The 24,994-nt window shown below is 40.6% G+C and overlaps 1 protein-coding gene and 1 long non-coding RNA gene across 10 annotated transcripts in view; one reads left to right on the plus strand and one right to left on the minus strand.

Annotated features, from left to right (window-relative positions):
* The window catches only part of TRMT11 (tRNA methyltransferase 11 homolog), a 29,001-nt gene extending 9,227 nt beyond the window's left edge, over window positions 1-19,774 (minus strand). The window contains exons 1-11 of one of the 6 annotated variants that reach the window (XM_080389957.1): window positions 19,553-19,774; window positions 15,960-16,025; window positions 15,175-15,248; window positions 12,835-12,916; window positions 12,650-12,742; window positions 11,491-11,625; window positions 9,727-9,883; window positions 5,523-5,603; window positions 4,682-4,846; window positions 3,209-3,281; window positions 2,327-2,458 (exon numbers count right to left, since the gene is read on the minus strand). In XM_080389957.1, the coding sequence (XP_080246083.1) occupies window positions 2,327-2,458; window positions 3,209-3,281; window positions 4,682-4,846; window positions 5,523-5,603; window positions 9,727-9,883; window positions 11,491-11,625; window positions 12,650-12,742; window positions 12,835-12,916; window positions 15,175-15,248; window positions 15,960-16,025; window positions 19,553-19,627 (1,133 nt within the window). In that variant the 5' untranslated portion in view covers window positions 19,628-19,774. The other 5 variants (XM_080389954.1, XM_080389953.1, XM_080389955.1 and 2 more) reach the window with 5 other exon arrangements.
* A 3-nt stretch (window positions 19,775-19,777) lies between these two features.
* Window positions 19,778-23,969, plus strand: LOC308064844. Of its 4 annotated transcripts, none has more exons than XR_013928561.1 (3): window positions 19,778-20,231; window positions 20,303-22,695; window positions 22,915-23,969. It is a non-coding gene; the product is annotated as an uncharacterized lncRNA (long non-coding RNA). The 4 variants fall into 4 exon arrangements; XR_013928562.1 differs by having other exon boundaries at window positions 19,778-20,177; XR_013928563.1 differs by having other exon boundaries at window positions 19,781-20,378; window positions 20,984-22,695.
* Window positions 23,970-24,994: the final 1,025 nt, after the last annotated feature.

Consider the following 24,994-nt stretch of genomic DNA (forward strand, 5'->3'; position numbering starts at 1 on the left):
GATACAAAGGATGAGAGTCATATTTTTCCTGAAAAGTAGATTTTCTGAATGCACTTTACAAAGTAAATGCATTGTTCTGGGAGAAAGAGAAGGCAAATATAACACAACTCAAAACAGGACCCATCTAGGTGCTGATGGAAATCTTGACATTTCTTAAAGATAATAGTGAGCTGTTAAACAAGTAAGACAATACCAAACACAGACTTGTAAATAGGAAAATACCCAAACAGTACTGCCTCTTTGCATTGTTTCAAAACGTCAAGATTGCAAAACAACCCTTCAGTCACTTCTCATGTCTGGAATCAAGTCACTACTGCTAGACGAAGTCAGAATATGCTTTTGACAAAGGAGAATGAAATTAATTCTCAATTGTTTTTTTTCTATTACACAAGATTTTTGGTGCATCTAGTTCTACCAAGCTGCCTCTTTCTCTTACAAAGAAAGGTAGGCACTCTGCCACAACATCTTAAAAGTTTCTCTTCATAACCATACAAAAGCCTGACTGCAAAGGAATTAAAAGAATTCAGACTCAACAATGATTTCAATGTCAGATTGAAAGAGTAAACTTTGGAGTGAGATTCTATCTTGCAGAGAGAGAGATCATTATCGCTTTGTTAAAAAGCCTTGTCTGTTAGCATTAGTGCATATATTTCTACACTCCTTCAGGTAAAACTCAGGACAAGGAGAAATATCAAGTAAGAAATATAGTAGCAGTAGTTTTAACAGACATCCATTTTAATCCAGGTTTGTTTTGAATTTAAGGTAATACACAAGGATCTCAAACAATACATGAATCTGATGGCAGGTGTTGCCAAGAGATATCTGATAACACAACATTAGTAGACAGTGTCTTATCTTCCCCTCGCATACCTGCTTTAATGTTTGTTCCCGTGTTCATCGTTACAGCTGAAAATAAAGTGACTATACTAATATTCTGTGATAGTGACTTCAGTATTTCAATCCACAGTAGTATGTACAAATTCACTTTCTAAGAGGCAACCCAACTACAGCTTGAGAGAGCTGACCTCCCCAAAACAGCAACTGAAGTAGAACCAGAACATGCAGTTCATACTTATCTAAAGTTAAACACTTCATACTGCTGTATACTGAGGAAGCATCCTCTTACCAAAGTTCAATGAGCAGACAAAAAGCTCTGGTATCTTGACACACAGAATAAACTCAGTAATTCAAAACAGAGTGTATTGACACGGAAATCTAAGAATTCACAAATCACCCATGATTTGTCAGGGCTAAGCAAGTATAGGCAGATATTTTGAACAATTAGCTATAATAGTGTTAATGGCATTTATTATTTTGTTTATGAATAGTCTTACAAGAAAAAAAAAGTCCAAGATACCAATTATATCATTAAAAAAAAATGCAAGCTACTAAGTGCACTCTTCTGTTATGAAAATTGGTAACAGAAATGGCTCCTTTTGATTTCCACAGTTTCAAAACAGCATCTAATAATAATATGTAGGACTGTCACAAGCCATTTACATGATGAAACCAGGCACAACCACCACTTTATATATCAGTACAGTTTGATTCTACATAGAAACATATGACATTGCAGAAGCTACCTTCAGAGTACATCTACATCTGGAAGATAATCAGAAACAGCTATTGTACATCAACTTCCCACTTTACTGTGAAACAGTTCTGAAAAATAAAACCACCAAAAAAAACCACCCAACCCTCAAAACCTTATCTAAGAGATGCTGAAGTAAGGTATGCAACCAGATGTCTTTCCTTTTAAGCCCAGTTCTAATCCCAGGCCGCACTACTGAGCAGGCAGCATCCTGCAGTCTCTGCTGGCCTCTCTCGTCCTTAACAGGGCTACTCCCCTACGCATCCTGCCTCTCACTCCAGTCTCTTGGTCACTTGACTTTTCCCAGAAGAAAGCTAAATTATAGTGCCAAACCCCAAACAGCCAAGAATGTTCTCTTGCAGGACCTTGTCATGTACCTCTATCAACTACTCTAGTAGAAACACATTAATAACAGCCTTACTACTACTATCTTAGAAATTTATCTGCACCTTGAAAGTATAATTTTCTAAGCTTAAACCTCAACCCATTGGACACGTATTTGCAAGGACATGTAAAGGCTTTTTCTTTTTGGTAACAGTCAGGAATTATTTCCATCCAAAAACCTTATTTCAAAATGTGCTTCCCTCATATGAAGTTTTGAAATATGAAGTCTGAGCATTACTCCTAAGTGCTAGTATTATGGAAGTTTCAGCTGTACTATGCCCCAAAAGCAAGCACAGTGAGAATGTAGCATCTGTTCTGACATACTACTTAAGAGAAATTAAGAATACATACTCAGGCCTGTATATCGGCAGCCAGTAAACTAATCTTCCTCCCATCACCAGATATTCTGCTGCAAACTTCAACAGGTCAAAAAAGATGTCACTTAGATGGTAATTGGATGAAACGAAGATGTGATTGTCTGCGCTAAACAAAAAAATTACAAGTGTAAACATAAAAGCACACGTAAAACCTGCATTTTTAATAAAAAATAAAAAAACAAAACCACCACCTAAACCAAAAAAAAAAACCAAACCACAAAACAGCACTATGTGACACTTTCAAAACTACATAGGACAATCTAGGAGTACAACTTCTACTAAGAGGAATGTGACTTCCTCAATTCCCTTACTGGCTCTTTAGACTATCATCTTTAGTACTTGTGGAAGTCAAAGAATCACAGGCATGTTGAGAACAGTCATTTTGCACATCTTTAAGGGCAGTTTAGAGTAAAAGGCAGAAGACAAGGAAGGCCAGGCAGTGGAGAAGCTATGTGTTATCACTGAAGAAAAAGGAGCAGTGGAAATCCAAGAGAGGTGGTTACGGTAAAATAGAGGTATTGCTTTTTAGACTGATTTTGCAGCTTCAGCTTACAGCTGAAGAGAACTTTCTGAGAATCAGAAACACAAGGTAATGGTGACTCACGGAGACAAGAAATAGGATTTGCAATCTCAACACATGCAAATTATAAGCAGGGAGAACAAAAACAAGGGGATTTTGGGAAGTAACACACTAGTTTTGCAAACAGAACAAAAAGGTCTTTTCTTCTTTAATTAATATTACTATCTTTCTTTTTAACTGCTGACAGCCAACCAAGAAATAATAAAGACTCTAAAACTATAACTGGGTTTCCATTAAGACATTTATATTCTACAACAGACAAGACAGCTTACCTACCTTCTTTCAGCTGACTTAACTGTTTCCTTTTGTGAACCTGTTCTGCGAGTAGCTTCTCTGATACCATATGGTGCTATACAAAGCAAGTGTACAATGCAGAGATGAGAACCTCACCCTTTGTCTAAATAACATACAATTACATTATATATACAACAGTGCATAAACTGTGGCTTATACAAAGTCAAAAAACCCGAAAGATTTTACCAAGTAAAAGTCAGTAAAGGTAACTTCTTCAAGATCTATTAGGTTTCTTGCTCCAAAAGGTTACTTTAAAACTGTTTCACAGAAAGCCCTTCAGCTGTCAGAGGCTTCTAGCAGCCTAGACATTTGCTACACTACAAAGGACAATGCTTTTCTGTTTTCTTTATTAAAAGATATTCCTTACATTTCCATCATGTGACAAAAAATCCCATCCACTTTTTTTTGACAGATGCAAACATCTCCCCTGTAGCACCCAGCTAAGCTTTTTCAAAATTAAATTGTACCTGCTGGAATTTCTTGCGAACACATTACACAAATGGTAGTTTTCACAAGAACAGATAAGAAGAGCCAGAGATGGCTTTTTCTCATACATTTTTGCACTGTTCTACTAGTGTAACGTACTTATTTCATGTTCAACATACCTGGTTTCGTGAGACTTGTTTCAGCATCATGGAAACACCACACAACCATTTTGCTAACAGAGCAGTTATGGCACAACTTGCGAACTCAGTTCTAAGTCATATTAATATTCTACATCATCTTATTGCCAAATAGGCCAAATCAAAGTTAGCAGGCAACCCACAAAGAAAAGTCACACTCCCTATTCCTAATTAATATTTGTATGTCGCTGTAAGAGCCAGCACTAGAGATCAGAAATTGCAGTATCAACGTATTTTATTTATTCGCTTAGCTTCTACTCCCTCTCATGCATGACAAACTGTGTTAAGTCAAAGGTTCCTACAAGAGCAGAGGATCCTTTCAAACCGCTAGTGTTTCTAGTAGTTAAGTGTATCAGAAATGCATTAAAATTTCTCTTTGGAAGCATTCCAATAAGCACTTAACATAAGTCTCCACAAGTCCATCAGAGCTGCATGGCAGACTCCAGTGTGTTGCAGATCAGGTCCTAACAGCAACATGGGCCATTCTGATAAGAAGTCTCTGTGCACCAGTAAAATTATGCCTTTACTGAATGAGACTTCTTTGAAGGATGAGTTTCAGCCACATGGATTTCTACTAGCAAACATAACATTCTCTCCATGGAGGAAAGTATTATCACCAGCTTTGTTACACATCTGTAACTATCCTTAAAACAAATGCAGAGATGTCAAATGCAGATCAAATTACCACAGTGCTGCTCTCAATGGTCGTCTTCTGAGATATAGAAACTGCACACCTGAGCACTTATCAAGACATCAATGTACATAGGCATAGACATAGGCAATAATCTTTTAGTCATCGCTATTAGGCAACAAAAAACATTAACAAACTTACGATCTGTAATGATTGCATCAAACAGCATCCCTTTGCGCCATATTGGTCTCGAAGAATCAGAAACTAGTGCATCAAGGTAATATTTCTCTAAACCGTACTGTCGGAGATTAGCTCTGATATTTTCATCTGGACCTCTCCATTTCTGGTTCTTTCTGCTTGCTTTGCCTGGGAAGGGTAGGGCATGGAATGGAAAAAAAAGCATACTTAACAACAAACTACTTTATAGGAAAAAACTTTCATACACTCTATCATGTAATTTAAAGGAAATGAAATAAATGTTACACACAAAACCAGATCTTATCCCCTGACTTATTCTACTCACTGTCTTAAGTGTTTGTGATAAACTTCACAAGTAGCAAGGAATAATGAAAATCTATGAGCAAAGTTCTGCTGCACCATCTGCATAGGGTGTCACAGAACACATTTTATAAAAATGTTGGTTTGTAAGATGTTCTCACTATCTGTCAGACATAATCCTGTCCAATAAATCAGATAAAATTTGCACGGAAATTTTCAGAGAAGTAAGAATGGGATTAGACTTCCTGGGTCAGGTTACAAGAAGCTTCCTACATCACAGGCTAAGAAAGCACACAGCTGTTATAATTATTATTTGGAACTTTGTTTTGGTTTTCATTACTCCTTCTATTAAATATTTCCTGCCTAAGAATAAGATAATAGCTTAGCTAGGATACATGTAAGTTGGTCAACAAAAATAAGCATGACCAAATAAATCCCGTGAAGATTAATGATGCTTTAAAGTACACTAAGTATCATCTGCTACCACCAGTATTCTAAAATTCCAGAGAGTAAGATTTCAGTGGCTTAGAAATATATAACATACCTAATCCATGGATTGTGTTGAAATCTATATCAGTACCACACACATATGCTCCAAAGTGTGCTGAGGATATGAGAAGGCCACCTATAAAGGGGAAAAAAGGCGGAAAGTATGAACTGCCATCATAAATTTTATCAGTGTTAGGATTTTTTGCTCAGGAACTTCAGGAGTTTACACCAGTAGCACACTAGACCCAAAGCTAGACCCAAGAACTACCAAGCAGTTAGAATCACTACGCAACTATAATCAGAGATAGTAACACCAAGTCCCTTGCCTGCTGTATATGATCTTCCTTATCTAGCTATGCCCTATGTCACTCTCTATCTCTGGAGACTGTTCTTAGGAGGGTTTTTTCTGTATTTCAAGGCAATAAAGATCCTTTAATCATTACATGAACCAAACTTTTCAAATCTACTTTGCGAGGAGCAGAATTTCAAATTGTTGGCAAACAACTTGAAAAATCATCACCAAACAAATCACAATTCTACCATTTCTGTTCTCAAAGTCAGTCTCCTTAACTGTGTCTAAAATCAAACTCTTGTATAATGTGGCCATTCCCTGAGTAAGCAGCAGTAGAGTATCTTCAATGTAAACAGCAAATTCAAAAAAGTTTCTGTAATTGTTTTGCAGTATGAAAGCTATATACAGATGCATTTTTTTCTGTATGCTGCCTATTTTGTCAGTACATTTATTAGTGTACTCATCTTGCAATAAAAGGAATTCCTTTAATCATTATATTGTGATCTGCTTTGCTAATTGAAAAAATACTACCAAAAAAGAATGTGTGATATCCCCTTGAAACTGGGCAACGGTTGAATAGCCCATAGGAAAGGGTAAATGACATTATCTTTTTAACAGCTTAAAAAAAAAAAAAAAAATGAACAGCAGAAGATAACCAAAGAGCTGTGTTCTCGAGTTGTTAAAAAACAGGTATGTAGCTAACAGAATGGTTTAAAACTGAACATTGACTGAGAACAAGGCTGTGAACCCCACACGACTGATGTCAACTGCTTAAGGATGCAGACAGCCCTGCTAAAATAAAGGGGTGATCGCTGCAGGACAAAGAGTTGACCAGCACAGGCAACACTGTGCAAGCTGGCTGTGCAGGTGACACCAGCTCTCCTATTCACTGGTAGCACAGAGAGGAGCGTCTCAAGTGGCTGCACTGCCCCGCACCACCCACTCAGCACTGACAAATCCCTAACACGCCCTGTGTGCACAGGCTGAAGATCCCACCTCAGGGCACTAGAAAACTCCTACATCATATGCTAATGATCTCTACCAAAACTGAAGGTGAGGGAAAAAAAAAAAAAATTCCTCTGCTTTTTCTTGTGAAATGGATCAGGGAAAAGCAAGGTTACTCACCCCAGAGGAGTCACCCATTTCCCTTCTCGGCTGCAATCCCTCAGAACAGATGGGCAGTACCTCCAGAGGGTCAAGACAAATTTAGCTAGCCCTGACCCCAAGTATGGCATACCACCCAGTCCTATAAAAAAAGTAAGAAGAAAGTACTTTGCCCATCTAAGAATGTTTTTAATCACAGGGAAAAAAGTTAGGAAAACATGAACTTACAGCTTTTAATATATCTCAGCTGGCACTAGTTCAATTCTGTTCACACAGAAGGTGCACGAATACTTAAACACTCTAATATGGCCAGCCCTTTGACCTACTATATCAAACTGATGTATACAAAGGGTTAATCAGAGAATCATTGTGAATCCCAATGACTATTAGCAGAATGATGATGGCACAGAACTTTATGCTTTTCTATGGTACACTATTTCCCCCACCTCTTCAGCATAGATGAGGGTCTAGTCATGCCACTACCCTCCAGAATGTTAAACAAAAAATTCCTGTCATTTGCAATTACATAGTATCACTAATCGGCAAAAGGGAAAGCAGGGACAAACATCTTCCAAAGGTACAAACAAGCTCACTGAGATAACCCAAACTGATTGTCTAGGGGGAAGTATAAAGTATTCAGGTGAAAGTCTTCATTTATTCTTCCAGAAACCTCCAGGCTTCCTTCTGCCCAACTTTGAGGAAAGAGTATCTAAACAGTTTATGTAAATTACATTTTACAACTCAGAACTAATCCTGGCCATTCCAATTCTGCTTTACAAAAAAGGGGAATCAAGTCTCCTAAACCAGCCTCGTCAAAAGCATTTTTTATTCCAAGGACAAATTCTAATTGCCCACTCTGACATGAATGTGAAAGACTTGTGATTCGACTCATCCAGCAAAAATTTTGTTTCCAACAAGCAAGCACCACTTTGCTAGGCTGTTCTAATTCGGTATTATTTACCTTTGGAGCTTAAAAAAAGAGTAAGAAACCAATCCAGGTATTAAAGTTGCACCAGTAATGAAATCTAAACTGAAGTTTCTTCCAAATCGTCCTCAGATCCTGAATATATGTTCTTTCCAAACCCATTAGCTCAAACTTACTGCATCACTCTCAACTTTGAGCTACCTCCCAAAATTCCAGTGGCAGGGCACTGTTGCACTGAATCTTGAAAACCCTCTAAAGGACCTCAAGAGACAATTGAAATTCCTGGGGTTTCTTTCTGCTGATTAGGATCCTAGCCTGGACGTCTGCAGTCACTAAGAATGAACTTTATCATATGAAATTTCTTTTCTTAAGGTCGAATTCAAAGAAGGATGGCTTGAAAGTAGGTGCAAAAGCCACTGTTCGGTTGTTTAGTCATAAATACACTTTACCGACAAATGGCATGCCACCCAAGTATCTCCAGTGTCCCTATGTACCTTTAATCTCAATCTTGTGTGTTAAAGATGTCTAGTGCAATAAAACCGCAAAAATTGCAATTCAAATCATTAGGCAATTTGGGGACAATTTTGCATGTTACCTCTTGACCTGAAACATGACTTAACATTTATCTTTAATTTCTAGAGCTTCACCACTTCTGTGATTTTTCTTCCTCTGACTTTATTCTTCCTTTTTTTAATTGAATTTTCACTCCCAAGAGAATGAATGGTATCGGAATTTTTTGTGATTTAGGTTTAGCAGATTTTGTAAAAAGACACAAAACTATAGACACCGGAAAGAAATAAACAAGTTAGAGACAAAGTAGAGTAATTTCCTCAGCTTTTCAAAGAGTACTACCCATCTGCAAGGAACACAAGCACAAGGAAGAGGAGGAAATTTCATAGGACATTATTATGCACACAAAAAATCAGATCATACATGAACAAAAATTTAATACAAAAACGTACAGTTCACTGAAGCCGTGTTTCTGGAAATATTATATCCCTGGTTTGTTTTCTATGGTACAGAGAAGTCACATGCCAATAAGAATTTGTCTTACTAGTGACCCTGTAGTGTTGACTTCTCTCTCCCTAACTTCTCTTCAGTGATTTCTGTAATAAATTCTCTTCATCTTCCCATAATGTAAGTATTTTTAATTGTATGCATCTCACACATGGTCTTCTTAATCAAAGCTGAGCAAAATCCAGGTCAGAAACTGTTATGCTTTTCAAGAAACTGCTATAGGTAGCTTAACACAAGATAGTCTTGTATGATTAAATGACGCAACCTGACACAATAGATCTTCTATTTCACCTCCAAAACAGCTGAGTTTCCCTTAAGCACATCTCTGCTACACAGTAATATGTGGAATTAAAGCTCCCCCTCCTGGCTTAACTAAGAAAAGTTCAGCTGAAGGAGAACGCATGGTGCAAATAAAATTATCCTGATGACAAGGTGTGACTACAAGGAACCGATCACTGTTGAATGCTATGACCTGACTATCGCTGTGTTGCATTATATGCCCAGAAGTGCCCTCAGCACTCTTCTAATCAGCTAAAAAAATGCTGCTCCTTGTAACATTCTGAAAGTGGCTGTAGGAAGCGCTCTAGCCGAATTTCAGTTCTTAAGTCACTTTGGATCTTAAGCAGTCCATGACACACAGGAACTGGTGTTTAAGCAATGTTAAAAAAAATAACACAGGGAAGACAGACGTGTCAGAAGTGTACAACAAACTGTTTATATCTTCTGAAGCTGGTCTCCTTCCCCAAAAAACCCTTTCAAGTTAACAAAACAGTCATTTCACAATCACCATTTTGCTTCTGGTATTATCTCAAGAATCAGTTGAGCACCAGAAGCTGCTGCACCAGGTGAAAGCATGGTGCTGGCAGTAACAGAACCTCCCAGTTTCTCCCGCCAGTAGAGAAAAAAAAATAATATATATACCTGTTCCAACAAAGGGATCATATACGACATCATTGGGTTTTACTCTCCCATGGTTTGCCATAATGAAAGAAAGGCAGGCATCCATGCTTGTATTTCCAATAAAGTGTCTTTTTTTTATACTGTAGGACTCGATAAGTTCTCTTTGACCATCTGCAATCTGTCGAAACATTCAAAATCACTGTCAGGTCTTAGATACAAGATATAAGCTGACAGGCTAAAACTTGCTTAAGTCACACCATCCAACAAGCAGGTAACTCTTCATTTCATAACACATCACTTTGCTTACTGCCACCTGAAAACACAACAGACTTCTTTCCAAGCAACAGACATATCAGTTCAACACCTAGATAAATTCTTCAAGACACAGGTCAAAGATATGTAAATAATTTAAAGAGAAAATTCTTCTGAAGAAACAACAATTAGAGCAACTTTGCTATTATTCTAGATATCAGAAAAACAGTTCCTGGCAATTCAGAGTTAAAAGAGTTTCAAAATTATAAGTAGGAATGCACTTTAACACACAAGTGCATACACACATGCACATGCTTACGGTCTTACAGAATTTTCATCTTCACTGGCATTTCTGTCATGCTCAAAATGTAAATTTAGGATAGCATTGATACATTAGAAAAATCAAACAAAGACCAAATGCTAACATTTTTACATCAAACTTCCAAAATATGTTGAAGACTACCAAAGCAATCTGGAAGCAAACATGTTCAAAAACTCTATTCCCCAGCTCTGGTCAACATCAGTCTTACCGGGTAAACAAAATACACTTGCCTATTTTTTTCAGGTTGGTTTACTCATTTTCAAACACTTCAGGAATCCAGCACAGATGGGACAACAGCTGCAATGTTTTGCAGTATTGCCACATCGCCCGGGGTGCTTTCACATTCATCACAGCCATGGAGAATACTCACAGGTGCCAATAGATCACTTGGCCCTCTAAATTCTCTGTACCCAATCCCCTGACCATAGCTGTACAACATCAGCAGTGGTTGTACAACCTTCCAGCTGCACTTGACTCAAGACATTTCAAGCACATATTCCCATCAGTGGCTGGTGTAATTCTGGAACATGTCCTTTGGGGAGCCACTTTTTCGCCACAAAAAAATAAAAGACCAGATTTCCTCAGGATATCCTAATAACGCAGCAGGTTTGGAGTGCATACACTCAAGGACATTTGTAGTAAAGACCTCAGATTACAAGCTCCAGACAGTTTTTGAATGGGGTTCCTACTGTAGAGCACGGCACTGTCTGCATCCCCTCAGTGGGCTGGGCCTGCTGATGTCCAAAGCCTCAGGGATCAATCTGGACCTTTCTGTGGAGGTGCCTGTCAGGGTGACTTAAGCACGTACAGATTGCTCCAGTGAGGCTGATGCAACACAGCAGGGCCATGAGCCATCTACAGTTCCTGTAAACATTTTTCAGTTTTTGAAACAAGCTGCTGGTGCTTTTAGCTCCATCTGGGCCCACAACTACCACAGCTGTGTGGTTTCCTCAGTGGAGGGCAAGATAAGGTGTGTTCCCAGATACAACTTCAATTTTTCCCACCTCTAAATTGCTCAGTTAACCTGTTTTTTTTCTAGTCACAATAAGGACTTTGAAGACTTGCATCAGTGTATTATGCAGTGAAAGATTCATCCATAATTATATTGTCTGTTTCTATTAAAACATAACACAGTTTTTTACATTTAAAATTGAAGAACACTCTCTTGAAAATACAAGCTCATAAGAACTGAAGCAAGTGTACTCACATACCCATCTACCAAAATACAGATGAAAGGGCTCTTCTGGAACATTATTAGGGTCCATTCCATAATCTTCCAAAATCCAGAAGATGTGTTCTGGATTCTTTAAATTGACTTTTCCTTTGAATGGTAGAAACTCAAGGGCCTATACAATAAAGAAGAACAGAATCAAAAAAAGGTCAAATTTTTTAAATACATACCCAACAATAAAATTAAAATAAAAATGAAATAAATAAAAAACAAACGACAATTCCACTTGAGAAATGATAGTTTAGTACTAAGAGTATATTCTCAATTTCCTCTGGATTTCTGAAATGTCTTTCTTGTAAATAAAGATAGCCCAAATAATTAAAGATTAGAAATCAGGAACCATAACATTTTTTATTAACTGAACAAAACTCAACTTTAGCGGAAACGAACTGTGCACGTTAATTGTGCAATTTTCAAGTTATAAAAACAACACTGATGATGAACAATGGGATTTAAAATTTTAGCGATGTGCAGCTACACCAATTTACATACTCAGCATTATTTCATGTACACAAAAATCAAACAAACGGGAAAGGGTAGATACTATTAATACAGACAATTTCAGTCTTGGTAAACGAAGTAAATAGAATAAATAGCTGCTAAAATAGAACGTGAAAGAGCAAAAATTAACAGTAATTTAGAAAAAAAATCCTAATTAAAATACTGATACAGTTAGGAGGAGACGAGAAGTGCAGACAAGAGCCTAAGGACAGACAGGAAATCAGCACACAATCCACAGCTTGCAAATGAAGTAATTTGTTTCATGTTCTGCAACAATAAATGCCTAATATGGAGATCAATTAACAGATTTTCCAAAAACCTACCACCTAACTCTAGCCACTTGAATCTTACAGGTTTGGGCAATAAGCTAGTTTCCCCAGCACACTGGGCTGAAATCAGCCATGATATTTCTTTGACTTTGTAAATGCCTTACATGGTCTGTTAGAAAAAAACAACCACAAAGTCATGAATTTTGACGGAACATTAATTCAGACACAAAGATCTCATTTAGAGCTGATAAGAGATAAGCTGTAATCTGCTTTAAGATCTTCAGGAAACCCAAACTTAAATACACTGATAGCATGCAATAAGAACAACATGAATAAATTAAATCAAAGATTTCTCAAAAGTCTACTTACATCTATCTTTTTTATTTTCTGTGCCTGAGTCAGTGTTTTATTAAATGTATGAATATGTACTTTGTAAGTAGAGTCCGACTGTAGATACGGAAGCTGAAAAAAAGGCAAAGATACTTTCATTAGTACAGCCACAGTGCTATTCAGTGTGATTAAGTAACCATATTATCCAGACTTTACATGCATACCATCTTGTCCATTGGATAGTTCTTCAAAGTTGCATAGAGCTCCCCCACAGATCTTCCATGACCCCACAGTTCAAATATAGACCTGAAATCACAACATTTTTGAGACTGCAGTCACATGGGGGGGGGGGGGGGGGGGAGGGGAAATGCCTTACATATTTAGTCCTTTTGCTTCATGGAGCACTGAAGTCAGTATTTAACTCTTAGCACATGCTTAAATTTTGTCCTTAACAGGGACACACTTATTTTTAATCCTAAACAAATATTTTGATGATGCTTTTTTATACTAAAAGGTAAATTTCAGTCTTAGTACCTTTGGATATCACCAGACCTTCTTCTGACACACAGTGATACTAGTAAATGAGACAAAATTAACTTGATGGGGTAAGCGAAGGCTGAAAAAGGTCAAGAACAGACCTTCAAAGTGTTACATTGCCCTGGAGTAACACAAACCATGAAACGGCAACATCCTACGTATAATGACCTCATCAGAGGTTCTGTCCCATTTTAAGATGTAGTTATGATGTTTGACGTTTTCAGATGTTAAAACATTACACTGTCTTCTTACACTCTTGTGTGTCCGTTTGTTTCCATACTGCTAGCTTTAAGAAAAGCATTGACTTGGAAGATCAGAGAGCCAATGCCCCTGTAAGGAAGGCACACCACCACATCACAAGCCTTTCCCCCAGCATTCAAGTATCCCAAACGAGTGGCCTTTCCATATCAAAGAAAAAAAATCCTTTTAGTAAGGGAATCCTAGTGTCACTGCATATCTGCATATATTTTTAGACACTTGCAACGCACTGTAAACACAGTCTTTAAAGATAAGTAGTGCCATGTGGTACCTTTTCAAAGATGAATCGTGAAGGAAAATCTTCAAAACGTTAACCGGTTTAGCTCACTCAAACAAAAATAAGAGAGAACTACATTTTACTAAGTGACAATAGCAGACATCTAGGCCCAGCAGTAAGCTATTTTATTAAAGTACTCCTTTGCCAAATAAATTATTTAACGCTTCATTTCTAACCTGCATTTACCCAGAAAAAAACATACATGTTTGAAGTGTCTAATTTTTTTCCTAAAGCTTTCGATTCATCTGCTGTGATAATTTAAGCTTTATTTATCGATGGAGCAATGAAAATGCTACCAGCATAGGCTGTACTAGAGAGAACCGAATATTCATCTTTGAATATTATTCAACTGTTGGAGAAGCTCTTATAACACCTTCAGGCCCACTTCTTAATTTTACATTTACATATGTATTGGAAAAAAACACAAAACGGTAGGGAGATTTTATTTAGATAAATGTATGCTTCAAAGCTTTTAATATTGATAGCAGTGCAATGGAGACACTCCAGCAATCTTACTCTAAAACTAACGTATCTCCCCACAAACAGAAATTGGCTGGGAAAAAGCCATAGGCCAGTTAGGCTTTTGACATACAAGCATACATTAGCTGAGAGAGCATGGCGTATGGAACATCCGCAAGCGGTTTCGTCATGTTTTACTTCATTAGTTGTCCAGAGCTGCTTTTGGAAGTGCAGTACAGCTTATCTCCATTGGAAACACACTGTCATTAAGGACAATTCTGTATACACGGGGCTTCTTTAGGCAAGAGTGGACAGCCCAAGTCACTGTAAGGTGGAACTGAAAACCTGACACAACAAACACTCAACAGGGACCATGCAACACCCTGCAGAGGCACCCAAACTCTGAACAAGACAGCACAGACACCACAAATTTATTATGGTCAGAGCACCACACCACAGCTATGCTGCTTCTCAACCTGAACCATACCCCTGAGGTACCTCTGAAGCCTCGCTGGAAAGCATGTTATTCAGACACCCCTAAAAAGGACAAAAGCAGCTGGAACAATAACTCCCTGGCATATTCCTGTGCTCTTGAATTTTCTAGAGGGACCTCTACTGCAATGGTCTGGGCTGAGGGCTCAGATACCAGCACTAGGAGGGTGACACAATCTTTCCCTTCCAAATTTGATTTTCAGTTTTTACATATCACTGCGTTTATCTTTTAATTCCATACACATTTTAAAACAAGCTACTAACTAAACGTTATTCAAGGCGACTAAAATATCAGTGACACTACAAGACAAGTACTAGCTCTGAAGTAAAGAACACCAACTCAAGACCCCACGCTGATCGTACACTAAAGAGGATGTGCATGCTACATAATTAGTCCTACAGGCTCCAGTAATGCCTCCTCAATTCTAGAGGCAATCAGAGACTATTTATTTTAATACTCCATACAAAATTACTATTTGCCACAATACCGAACAATTTTCCACTGCCTATGTTATCATTTACAATATTTTTCACCTCTTACTTTGCACATACTGTCCGTTTCATTAGTCCCCTTGCCATCTCTTCTGAAGGAATATTGAGAATCCAAAATGGAGACTGAAATAAAGAGAAGATAAGTGATGCACATACCAAGTTGGACGATGTCTCATGGATTACAGAACTACACAATACTGTTCTACAAAAACAGAGCATGTATTGCTGAAGATTAAAGAAAGATAGATTTGTGAATTGTACAGAGAACATGAGGATAAAACTGTATACTCAGCTTGAATGGCTGAGAAATTTTATTAGGTATTCCATTTTCCCACCATATGTTTGACTTGGTAAAACATTATTATTTGTTTATGCTTCTCTAGATTTTTCATCTTCTAAAGATTCAAAACACTATGAAACACACAAGTAGTAACTAAAACCCTGTAACATTCTCTGACTAAGCATTGAGATCAGAATTGTACAGCTTCCTAGCTTTGCTCTTCTAGATACACTTTCCATTGATTTAGAGGCAAACACCAAATTCAGACTGCTGCTGAATGTTTTGTGTTTCGGCTGTTCTGAAAAGAAAGGAGAGCCTCTCAGTAGATGGCACTGTTTCTTTTCACACTGTTATAGGAAGACATCCCAAGGTGCATTTTGTTCCAAGACAGTTCCAAGTCTACTGAAACTGAAGTGCTCATTTTTGGAAGATTCCTTATTTTCCTAAGAAACTTCAAAATTTTTTTAGCTACCCACATTAAATAAAAATGCTATTAAAAAAACATACTTGTATACCATACATGCATTCAAGTAAAATATTTGGTCCTCACTTACATTTACATGAATTTCCTGCTCACTGCTAAATTGTCCACCATAAAGCGAGAGCAAAGATGTTATTTCCTAAAGAGAAAATATAAAGGTCAAGCTTTAGAAGCATTAACTAATGTTTTAAAGAAACATTAAAAAAAAAAAAGCAGCATATCATAAATTCTAATGCAGATGGTGACCTCCATAGGGATTACCAACAAAACGTCAGAGACAGCAACAGAAGAAAGAATAACGTTTATTACTGACTTACTGTGGGAATCAACAGCGAAGCATTCTTGAAGTAGTTGTGTGGATAGGGCAGAGATTCACAATTAAATTCAGCTTGTACATACTGTTCGTGAACTCAAAAAAATTAGACCTCCCTGGTATAAAAGCAGCTGATCACCTTTCTCAGAGTTCAGTTGCAAAGGAATGAGCTATGGTTAGGTTATGAAAAGTTTTATAGTATACAACACAGTAAGATTAAGTTAGGCAAATTTCAGTAATCAAATAGCACAATTTTGCACTTTTCTCTTTCATCAAAATCTTTACTGTTCTATCCTACACTCTCACAATGTTATTCCTCCTACAGTACTATTCTAACTACTCTTAAGCTATTTTTCTAATTCATGTAAAAGCAATGTTTCACTAGCAACACTGACTCAGGGCTAGGCCCAGCACTGAGCATTAATTCCTTTTCTCTTACCTCTCTGCTTTACAGATATATCAACAGTTTTCTTCCATAAGTGTCTTTTCCAGAGTAAACCAAATCAAAGACTGTAAACTGAACAAACAAAACAGCAAGCCTCCAAGAAACAAGCTAGTAAGTAATAATTAAAAAAAAACCACCCACTAAAAAGGCTTTTGAATGGAAAAGAGAGGTAAACATTGAGGGATATTTCTCACTCAGCCCCTTCACTAGAAATGACACGCTGCAGACTGAACATTACTGGCAAAAGAACACAGAAGCAAATTTTTATATTGGCTTAGATTTGAACTGAGTGGGTAAGTAAAAAGATTACCGTGAAGTATCCCAAAAAATGGAGGAAAACTCCAACACAACACTAGCACATGGCTTTAGTGGGACATTACCGTATTCACTTCCATCTTTTCATTTGCACAGAAAGAACATAAGAAACACTGGAAAAAACCAGGGGGTTTGCTGCACGAGAATAAAAGTTTATGCCAAACTATTTAACTGTAAGGTCATGGGACAGCAAAAGCACCTGAGGTTTTAAACCTCAGTCAGTGGCATCTCCACACACTGTAGGTAATATTACCTACAGGAAAGTCACAAGAATGAGAAGTGGAGAAAACACACCATGTGAGGAAAGGCTTGGAGAGAAATGCGATCATAACCTCCACACATGCTAAAGGTTCCTGTGGTAAAGGAAGGTAAGAATCTGGGTTTGATGTTTACTAAGGAGGAGACAAGAGCACCAAGTTCAGCGCTCCGGATGAGAGACTGGGAAGGCCCTTTCCAAGAGTAAAAACAGTGAAGCATTGGAACAGATCTACCTGAAGGTACGGATAAAAAAAACATTTGACATGCATCTATTTGTCCTTTAGATATACCTGGTGCTGGAAAAGTTTGCCTGATGTTACCCCTCAGTATCTGACCTAACCAAAGCGAGATCCCCGACAACAGAGCATGGCTTCTTATCAGCTAAGAAATATGAAACAAGAACTTTATTTTACAGACACTTAACAACAAATATGAACTTCAACACCTTCAGCTGTTGTGATCCAGCACCACCACCAGAAGAAAAGCTGACCTCTCATATCCCATACGCAGATGTGTAGAGATGGAGAACAGGCAGCTGATCTGGCTAAAAAAATCTGTCCTTCCTCATTTTGTTAAGTTTTCAGACAAACCAGGTCATTAACACCACTCATCGCAAAGCCAAACACATGGCTGAGCAGTCATCAGAGTACAAGAAAAGGGAAATGGAACTGCTTTCTTCAGAAGCTGTATTAACCAAGTGCAACTACAATCTTGCTGAAAAAAGAAAAACTTTCTACGTTACATATATATCATCTTTTTTTTACTTTATCGGATGACTTTGCCTAGAGAAAAATTGGATTGATCATAAACAAACTCATGTTCCAGTCCCATAAAGCAGACAGTAAAAAGCAATGCACAAAAGAAAGCCTTAATGAAAACAAGGAAAATAAATAATGCAACACACATTAAATATTTTAGAACATGTAATGATAACCTACCAATTGTAACAAAATAGATACATTTCAGCACTATTTTACACAAACAACATACTTCCCTGGATAGTACATTAGTAGCTCTTCCAGATGGTGCCTAGAAGAGCACTTAGTGTATCAAAATTCGTTAAAATGTGTAATAACTCTGTAAATCATCATGGGGGGAAAAAAATCACAAGTTAAAGCTACAAACAAAAAGGTTTTCTTGTAAACACGAAAATTGAGTGTATGCTAAACCAGACATATACCAAAGACCCATTAAAAACAACTGGGGCTCATAAAAAACACCTGGGAGCTTCAGATAAGTTACAATTTCTTTTTGTTGGAATGATTTCTGTGAATACCTCTTGATGAGCTAAAACCAATTTAGTGACAGGGAACAAACTCTGCACCCCAAGTTTCGCAGCCAGCTGGCACAAACACGCCAACAAGAAGCAGACCGCAGCACTTGAGGCAGGACTGGCTGGCTCCCATGCCTGATCCCACCACAGAAGTGGGAAACAAGTCTGCTGTCCCTGCTACAAACCCTCCTGACCACATGGAAAGAGACACCCCGAACCGAACGCCCAAAGCGAGCGGTCCCCAGTGCCACCAGTGTGACACCGAGGAAGGAGGGAGGCTCGTGACCAGGATGCCCCCAACCAGGACACCAGCCAAGGCCTTGGAGACCTCCGTTCCATCCCAGCCCATGCAGCAGGCCCTGGGACTTCAGCGGAGCCCTGTCCTCGCAGCTCCCCGTGCCTTCCGCCAGAAAACGCAGCCACCGGCACCTCCGGCCTCACGCGGCTCCGTGACCAGGCGGGACGGCCCGAGGCTCGCGCGTGGTGCCAGGGCAGCACCAACCGCTCTGGTACCGCACCCCAGGGAGCGGCTGCGTAGCTTAAGCAAATCGAGAAGTCACCAAAACAAGACCTTAAAAACATTTTTGCAAACCCGTTTCTCCTTCCCGGTTTCCACTTCTTATCTGGAGCCCCAGGTACTTTGCTGGCCACCTCTCCCAGCTCCAAGGCCCTTGCAAGCGGCACGGCAAGTGCTGCCGTAAGGCCACCGCCAAGCGGCTCTCTCCGCGGGCTGCGGGCTGGAGGCGGCCGCCTGTGCCCGCTGCCAGGCCGAGGGGCGAAGAGGCAGCCCCGCTCCCGGGAGCCGCCCGCCACGGGACGCGGGCAGCGGCGGGCGAAGGGGCCCCGGGCGCACCCCGGCCGCCGCCGGCTCTCCCGGTGCGTGCAGCAGGCGAGGCCACGTCGGCGCCAGGCCGCCCCCCGGGCACACCCCGGGCTCGGTCCCGAGGGCAGCGCCTCGCCCGGGCCCCCGCCTCAGCCGCCCCGGCCCCGGCCCTGGTCCCGGTCCCGGCCCTGGTCCCGGTCCCGGCCCTGGTCCCGGCCCCAGCCCCGCGGGGCGCTCACCGGCAGGCGGAACTCGAGGTGCTCCTGCGCCAGCAGCAGCAGGTACCGCCGCAGCGCGGCACCCGCCAGCGCCATGTCCGGCCATCCCCCGCCTCCCCGGGCCGCATGCGCCGCCGGGCGGGCCCAGCGCCCAGGCGGGAGCCGCAGCGGCGGGAGGAGCCCGCCCGCCGCGGCGGGGAGGCGGCGTTGGTGGCCGGGCCGCGGCTTGTGCGACCGAGCGAGCCCCCTGCAGCGCCCCGCGGCCCGCCCCTCTCCGCAGAGCTGCGGCCGGGCGCTCCAGCTGCTCGGCCCGCTGAGGGGTGCGGAGCAGCGGCCGCCAGCGCGGGGCCCGGCACTTGCCTGCGCTCCTGACTAACGGGTGTTTATTTCGCGTTGTTATCGTTCTTTTAGTTAGTATTTGGTGTCTGCTTCACACGGCACGGCCCGTACCTGTACAGCAGCACCCGCACCCGGTGGGTGCCGGGGTGCGGTGGCGGCGCTGCCCGCCTGGCTGCGCCTCTCCTGCCCCGGGCCGTCCGGTCCCGCCGGCGGCCGAGCGGGGCATTAGGCACCGTTACCCATTAGCAGACGTCAAAGGACTGACGTTCGCTTTTCCGTGGGGAGGAGGTCAGCGCCGGCGGCGTGGGTGCGTATAGGAGCTGACAGGGACGAGAAACAGATTCCCAGGAAAGGGGCAGAGGTGTGACCGTCCGGCAGGGCTGAGGAGGCGAAGTTTTTTGTATTGCAGCTTATATTTTGTTTAACATCTAGACTCGATGACTATAATCCTGTGCCCACTGATCTCCCTGTTACGTTGAGCTGAAAGGTTCGGCTTATCCAGATTTCGGTAAGCTTTTTATTAGGACCAGGCCAGCTCAGCACTGAACAGTGTTCTGTATTTTCTGTGCTGATTTTGGGACAGATTTTTTTCTAGAAGGCTAAGATTTTGCTCATGACCTGTGAACGCTGCGTGGGCCCTGTTCTTTATACATCTCCATAATCTTGTCCTGCAGCTTCTCCAAGTTCTCTCTTCCTGCGGCAATCAAAACTGAGGTTTGCTAGGAAGCTCTAGCCCTGACAATTAACAAGAAAGCAATCTAAATGTGAACTGGCAGCTAAACATGAACTTTCCCAGAGGACAAAGGAAAGGGGTAGATGTGGATCAGGCTTGTTCACCTCAGCAGTTGAGTGCAGAGATCCAGCAGCAAACACATTGCTGAGCTGCTGACAAACACCATGAGACTGAGATTGCTTGCAAAATCTTGGGATTCCTGAAAGAGATTTAGTGGAAGAAGTCTGCTTTTATTTTTCCAATCTGCCTCACTTTAAATTTCTCAGCTGCATAGCTTCCATTTTAGAAACTCTTTAGCTGGGGTCATTGGTATTATTGTTTAAGCATAATCTCTTTGAGACTGGCTTTTGCTTACTTTATCTGCACTACTTTACCTGCAGAGCATTGCTGACTGTTCCCAGAAGGTGAATGCCTCAGTTTTCCAGTGATACCATTTTCTACAGAAGAATTTAACTAATGCCCTGGGTTTTCCTGCTTTTGACTTGAGGATCCATGCAAAATTGCTGGCAGTCTCTATATGCTACCTAGCATAGTTTGAAAGTGTATGTATAAGTAAAACAGAGTATTTGATGCTGACATTAAACCAAAGTGATTTTCAGATGCTGTGTTTGTAAACTTAACATACATTCCTGTACTGCCAGTGAGGAGAATCAAGCGGTTTGTTAATGTGGAGTTGGGGAGTCATTTTATGTTGACAACATTGTGGAGAGAAAGGAAGAAAAGTTATTCTTTTTAGCTTTCAAAGGAATTTTAAGCACACAAAATGCTCTAATTGAAAATTATCCAGGAAGCTGGAATTAACCACCCTTCTCTCACCAAAAAAAAAAAAAAAAAAAAAAAAAAAAAGAAGTTACAAGATCATATGACAATCATGAGTTTCCATTGGAAAGTGAGAGACCATGAATGAAAAGCCATTATTTAATGTGTTCTGCTGCTTATCTTTCTCAGTTCTCTTCTACAGCCATTGTGTTGCCATCTTTGCTCACCCCATGCACTGTTCTACATCCAAAGGCAACACAAGTGGTTTCTGACTGTAACCTGCACATCCTGCTGGGGCATTCAGAGAGCTCTGTGACTGCCGGCGGGGTTCACATGCAACAGCATCAACATGGGCAAGTACCCATGAAACCTTATTTAAAAAAACAAAAACAAAAACGAAACAAAACAAAAACAAAAACCCAGTGTTTTTAAAATCTAGAAATGCCTAATCTATAATGCAGTTACTAAATCATTCAGAATTTGCATTTCTGTCCATTTTCCCCTAGAAAAAACAGCACTAATCCTCAGCTTTTACCTCCAGGTATCTGTAAGAGAAGTATCAGCTCTACTAATGTGCTAGATGGAAACTTCAGTTCGTGTCTTTCAACAGGTGAAGGATAGATCAGATGGCTCTGACACCGGCGGATCTCTGTCGGTGTGTGACAGCCTGTCCCTACTTCGTCAGTTACACACCGCACCGGCAGCCCATCACCCCCGCACCGACCCGCACGGGTGGCGGGCAGCCGGGGGCTGGAGCGGCTGGGCACCTGCCCCCCCGCCAGCTCCCGTGCCCGCGGCCTGCCTGCAGGTTTTCCCTGGCAGACATTGCTGCGCAGCGCAGCCTTTTAAGGGAGAACTATCTATTCTGGTTTTGTCTTCTTCGCTAAATAAGGCTTTGCAGACGGGGCCGCCCTCCCCGACTCGGTGTCTACATCCCTTTTCAGTGCCTGATGAGGAACGTCCCGCTGCTCCCACCGCATATCGGCGTTTGAGCTCCAGATGATGCCCTCTGTGCTTGGTGCCTCCCACAGCCTGCGGGAACCTCGCTGGCCCGGCGTGGGCTTGTCCACCTTTACTGGGCTTGCAGGCGGAGGGAAGGCTGCCCGCCCCTGTGCACGGGTTGGTGCGCTGCCTCTCGGGGAAGGGCTCTCCCTCTCGCCTGGCTGCAAGCCTGTGCTGGACGGGTCGCCCGGCGCCGCCTCGGATTGTTTGGGAAGCCTGCGGGGCTGCCGGCTGTCAGGAGAAAGTTCCTCCAAAGGCATCCTTGCATGAAGAGTGAGCACCGCGGGGTGCGCTCGGCAGCTGCGGGACCGGCGGTGCGCCCTGTAACCTTGTAAGCATCATGTAACCTCGTAAGCATAATTTACTACCCTGTGCTACAAAATTACTTCTGAATTTCAGCTGAATCACTTTTACTGTCTTCACTGATGTAGAACTATGGGTGGACTTCACAAAATCTTCGGTTATTTAACATCTTTTTCAGCAGCCTTCCATTTCACTCGGGCAAAACTTCCAAAAACTATCAGGCTGATTTGTTGTTTTTCCTTCGCAGCTGACAGTGCACCCAGGAACCACAGTTACAACGAGTCATTGATTCGTTTTCTGCTTGAGTGCCACAAAACATTTTGAAGAAATGGAAGAAGATAAAGGGCAGAGTGCTAAAGCTACCAGTGCGGTGGGGGACTTGAGAAAAAGTTGGCAGACCTGGGCAGAGGATCACATTGAGTATCAGAGAAAGAACCCGTTCAGCAACGACAACAGACTTGCATCTAAATCTGTGCATACTCACAGAGGAGATCCTACCTATGGAAGACCCCCTGAAGGATCTCAGACAGAGAAGAGAGGGAAAGATGCTCACTCACACGTGGGTAAGGAAGTAGAAGAGCTGTGCCTGATCATTAGAAACACTGGAGAGGTGGGAGAAGATGGACATGTGAGTGTGACATTCGGGCAGCTGTTTGAAACATACGTGACTATTTCCAATAAAGTAGTGGGAATCTTGTTAAGAGCCAGAAAACATGGTCTGGTTCATTTTGAAGGTGAAATGCTTTGGCAAGGAAAAGATGATGATGTGATCATCACTTTACTAGAATAAGGCTTTGTCTAGTGAATTCTGATGCATGGTTCCATTTGGAAAAACATATCTAGATACCATCTTGAAGATACCACTACAGAATTTTAATTTAGCTACTTAGCGGGACACTAGCAGGAGAGAAAATGGGTGAGCAGAGTAAAAAATATTTTTGTAAAAATGGTGGAGATTTGGACAGAAATCACAAATGATGAACAAATTCATCACACTGCCATAATGGCTTGTCCTTTCATTGTTATCACCCGCTACCATGTATACCACAGTTGTTTGGATAACTCCATGGTCTTACCACTCTACATTACTGAAAGTATAAGTTACTAACTTGCTACCATACACCACTAATTCTTGCATGTTGTGAAATACTCACTGTGTGTGGGATTTTGATTTGTAAAACAAGGAATTGAAAAATTTTATGGGAATTTATATACTTCTTCAAAAACAGAGCCTGGTATATAGCAAAAGTTTAGATTGTTTTCACATGGTAAAACTGAATAAATGGAAATTGTTGTCATGAAGTATATGAACATTCCTGAATTTACAGAAATATCACAGCAAGAATATTTGACGGTTCCTGAATTAGTTGCATCTTGCATGTATTTTGGACAGCTGCACTAGTCCTGGTATTTAATATTCTATTTTTATCATCATATCTTCTGCAAATCTTCTGTGTCTCTTGTTCTTTTTCCTCGGCATCTCTGTTCTGTTCTTCTAATGCTGTGTCATACCCTAGAAGATCACAAAGCTCTGCAGCCTTTTGGTGAATTCAGCTATATCCCTTCATAGAAAGTAGGGTGCCACAATGTAAAGATGTGAAAGACAACAGAAACCATATATTGGGCACTGTGCATTCGTGAGGAAAAAAAATATTAAAAAAACTTTCTTTTCTTTCACCAAAATGTGACAATGTTGTTTACAAGAGGAGGAAAGTAGAGATCCTGTAGTGCAAAATACATAAAAAAAAGTATAGTGGTGCAGTCCTGTACCTTATTTATCTGAAGCAGAGCTGTGCTTTCAGAGCACAGTTGTGAGTTCTCCAAACTGGGAGAAAAAATGATCAACTAGTTAAAATTTAGACTGAAAGATGATTTTTGATAAAAATTTCCTTCATGGTTCTTCTGGGGGAACTTTTTCTACGTTTAAAAAGAAAAAAAAAAAAGGATTTTTTTATATAGTAGTTGTAATAATGCTATTAAAAATAATCGGGAGTTGTATTTACAGTTCCCACCAGTAAAACTGTACAATTAGAAATATAAAATTCTATTTTTTACCAGTGCAAATAAAAGCTTTTATGTGGTGTTAACTACACAACTTGATGGATCTTTAAAGTAAAATATTCTCTTGCCTCAAAAGGATATTGAAATTTAATTTATGAACTTGATAAAAGTGATAGGTTATTTTATGCTATTTATGTATAATAGAGCATTTTTTTGCAAAAAACCTAAACGAATAGGGCTTCTTCTGACATGTTCATCCAATGAGGATTTGCACCAAAATAAGCCTTTTGACTGAGCAAATAAAACCATGGATTTCATTATCCCTC

The sequence above is a fragment of the Falco punctatus genome (assembly GCF_963210335.1).
Source record: "Falco punctatus genome assembly, chromosome: 5".
In the NCBI taxonomy this organism is placed as follows: Eukaryota; Metazoa; Chordata; class Aves; order Falconiformes; family Falconidae; genus Falco; species Falco punctatus.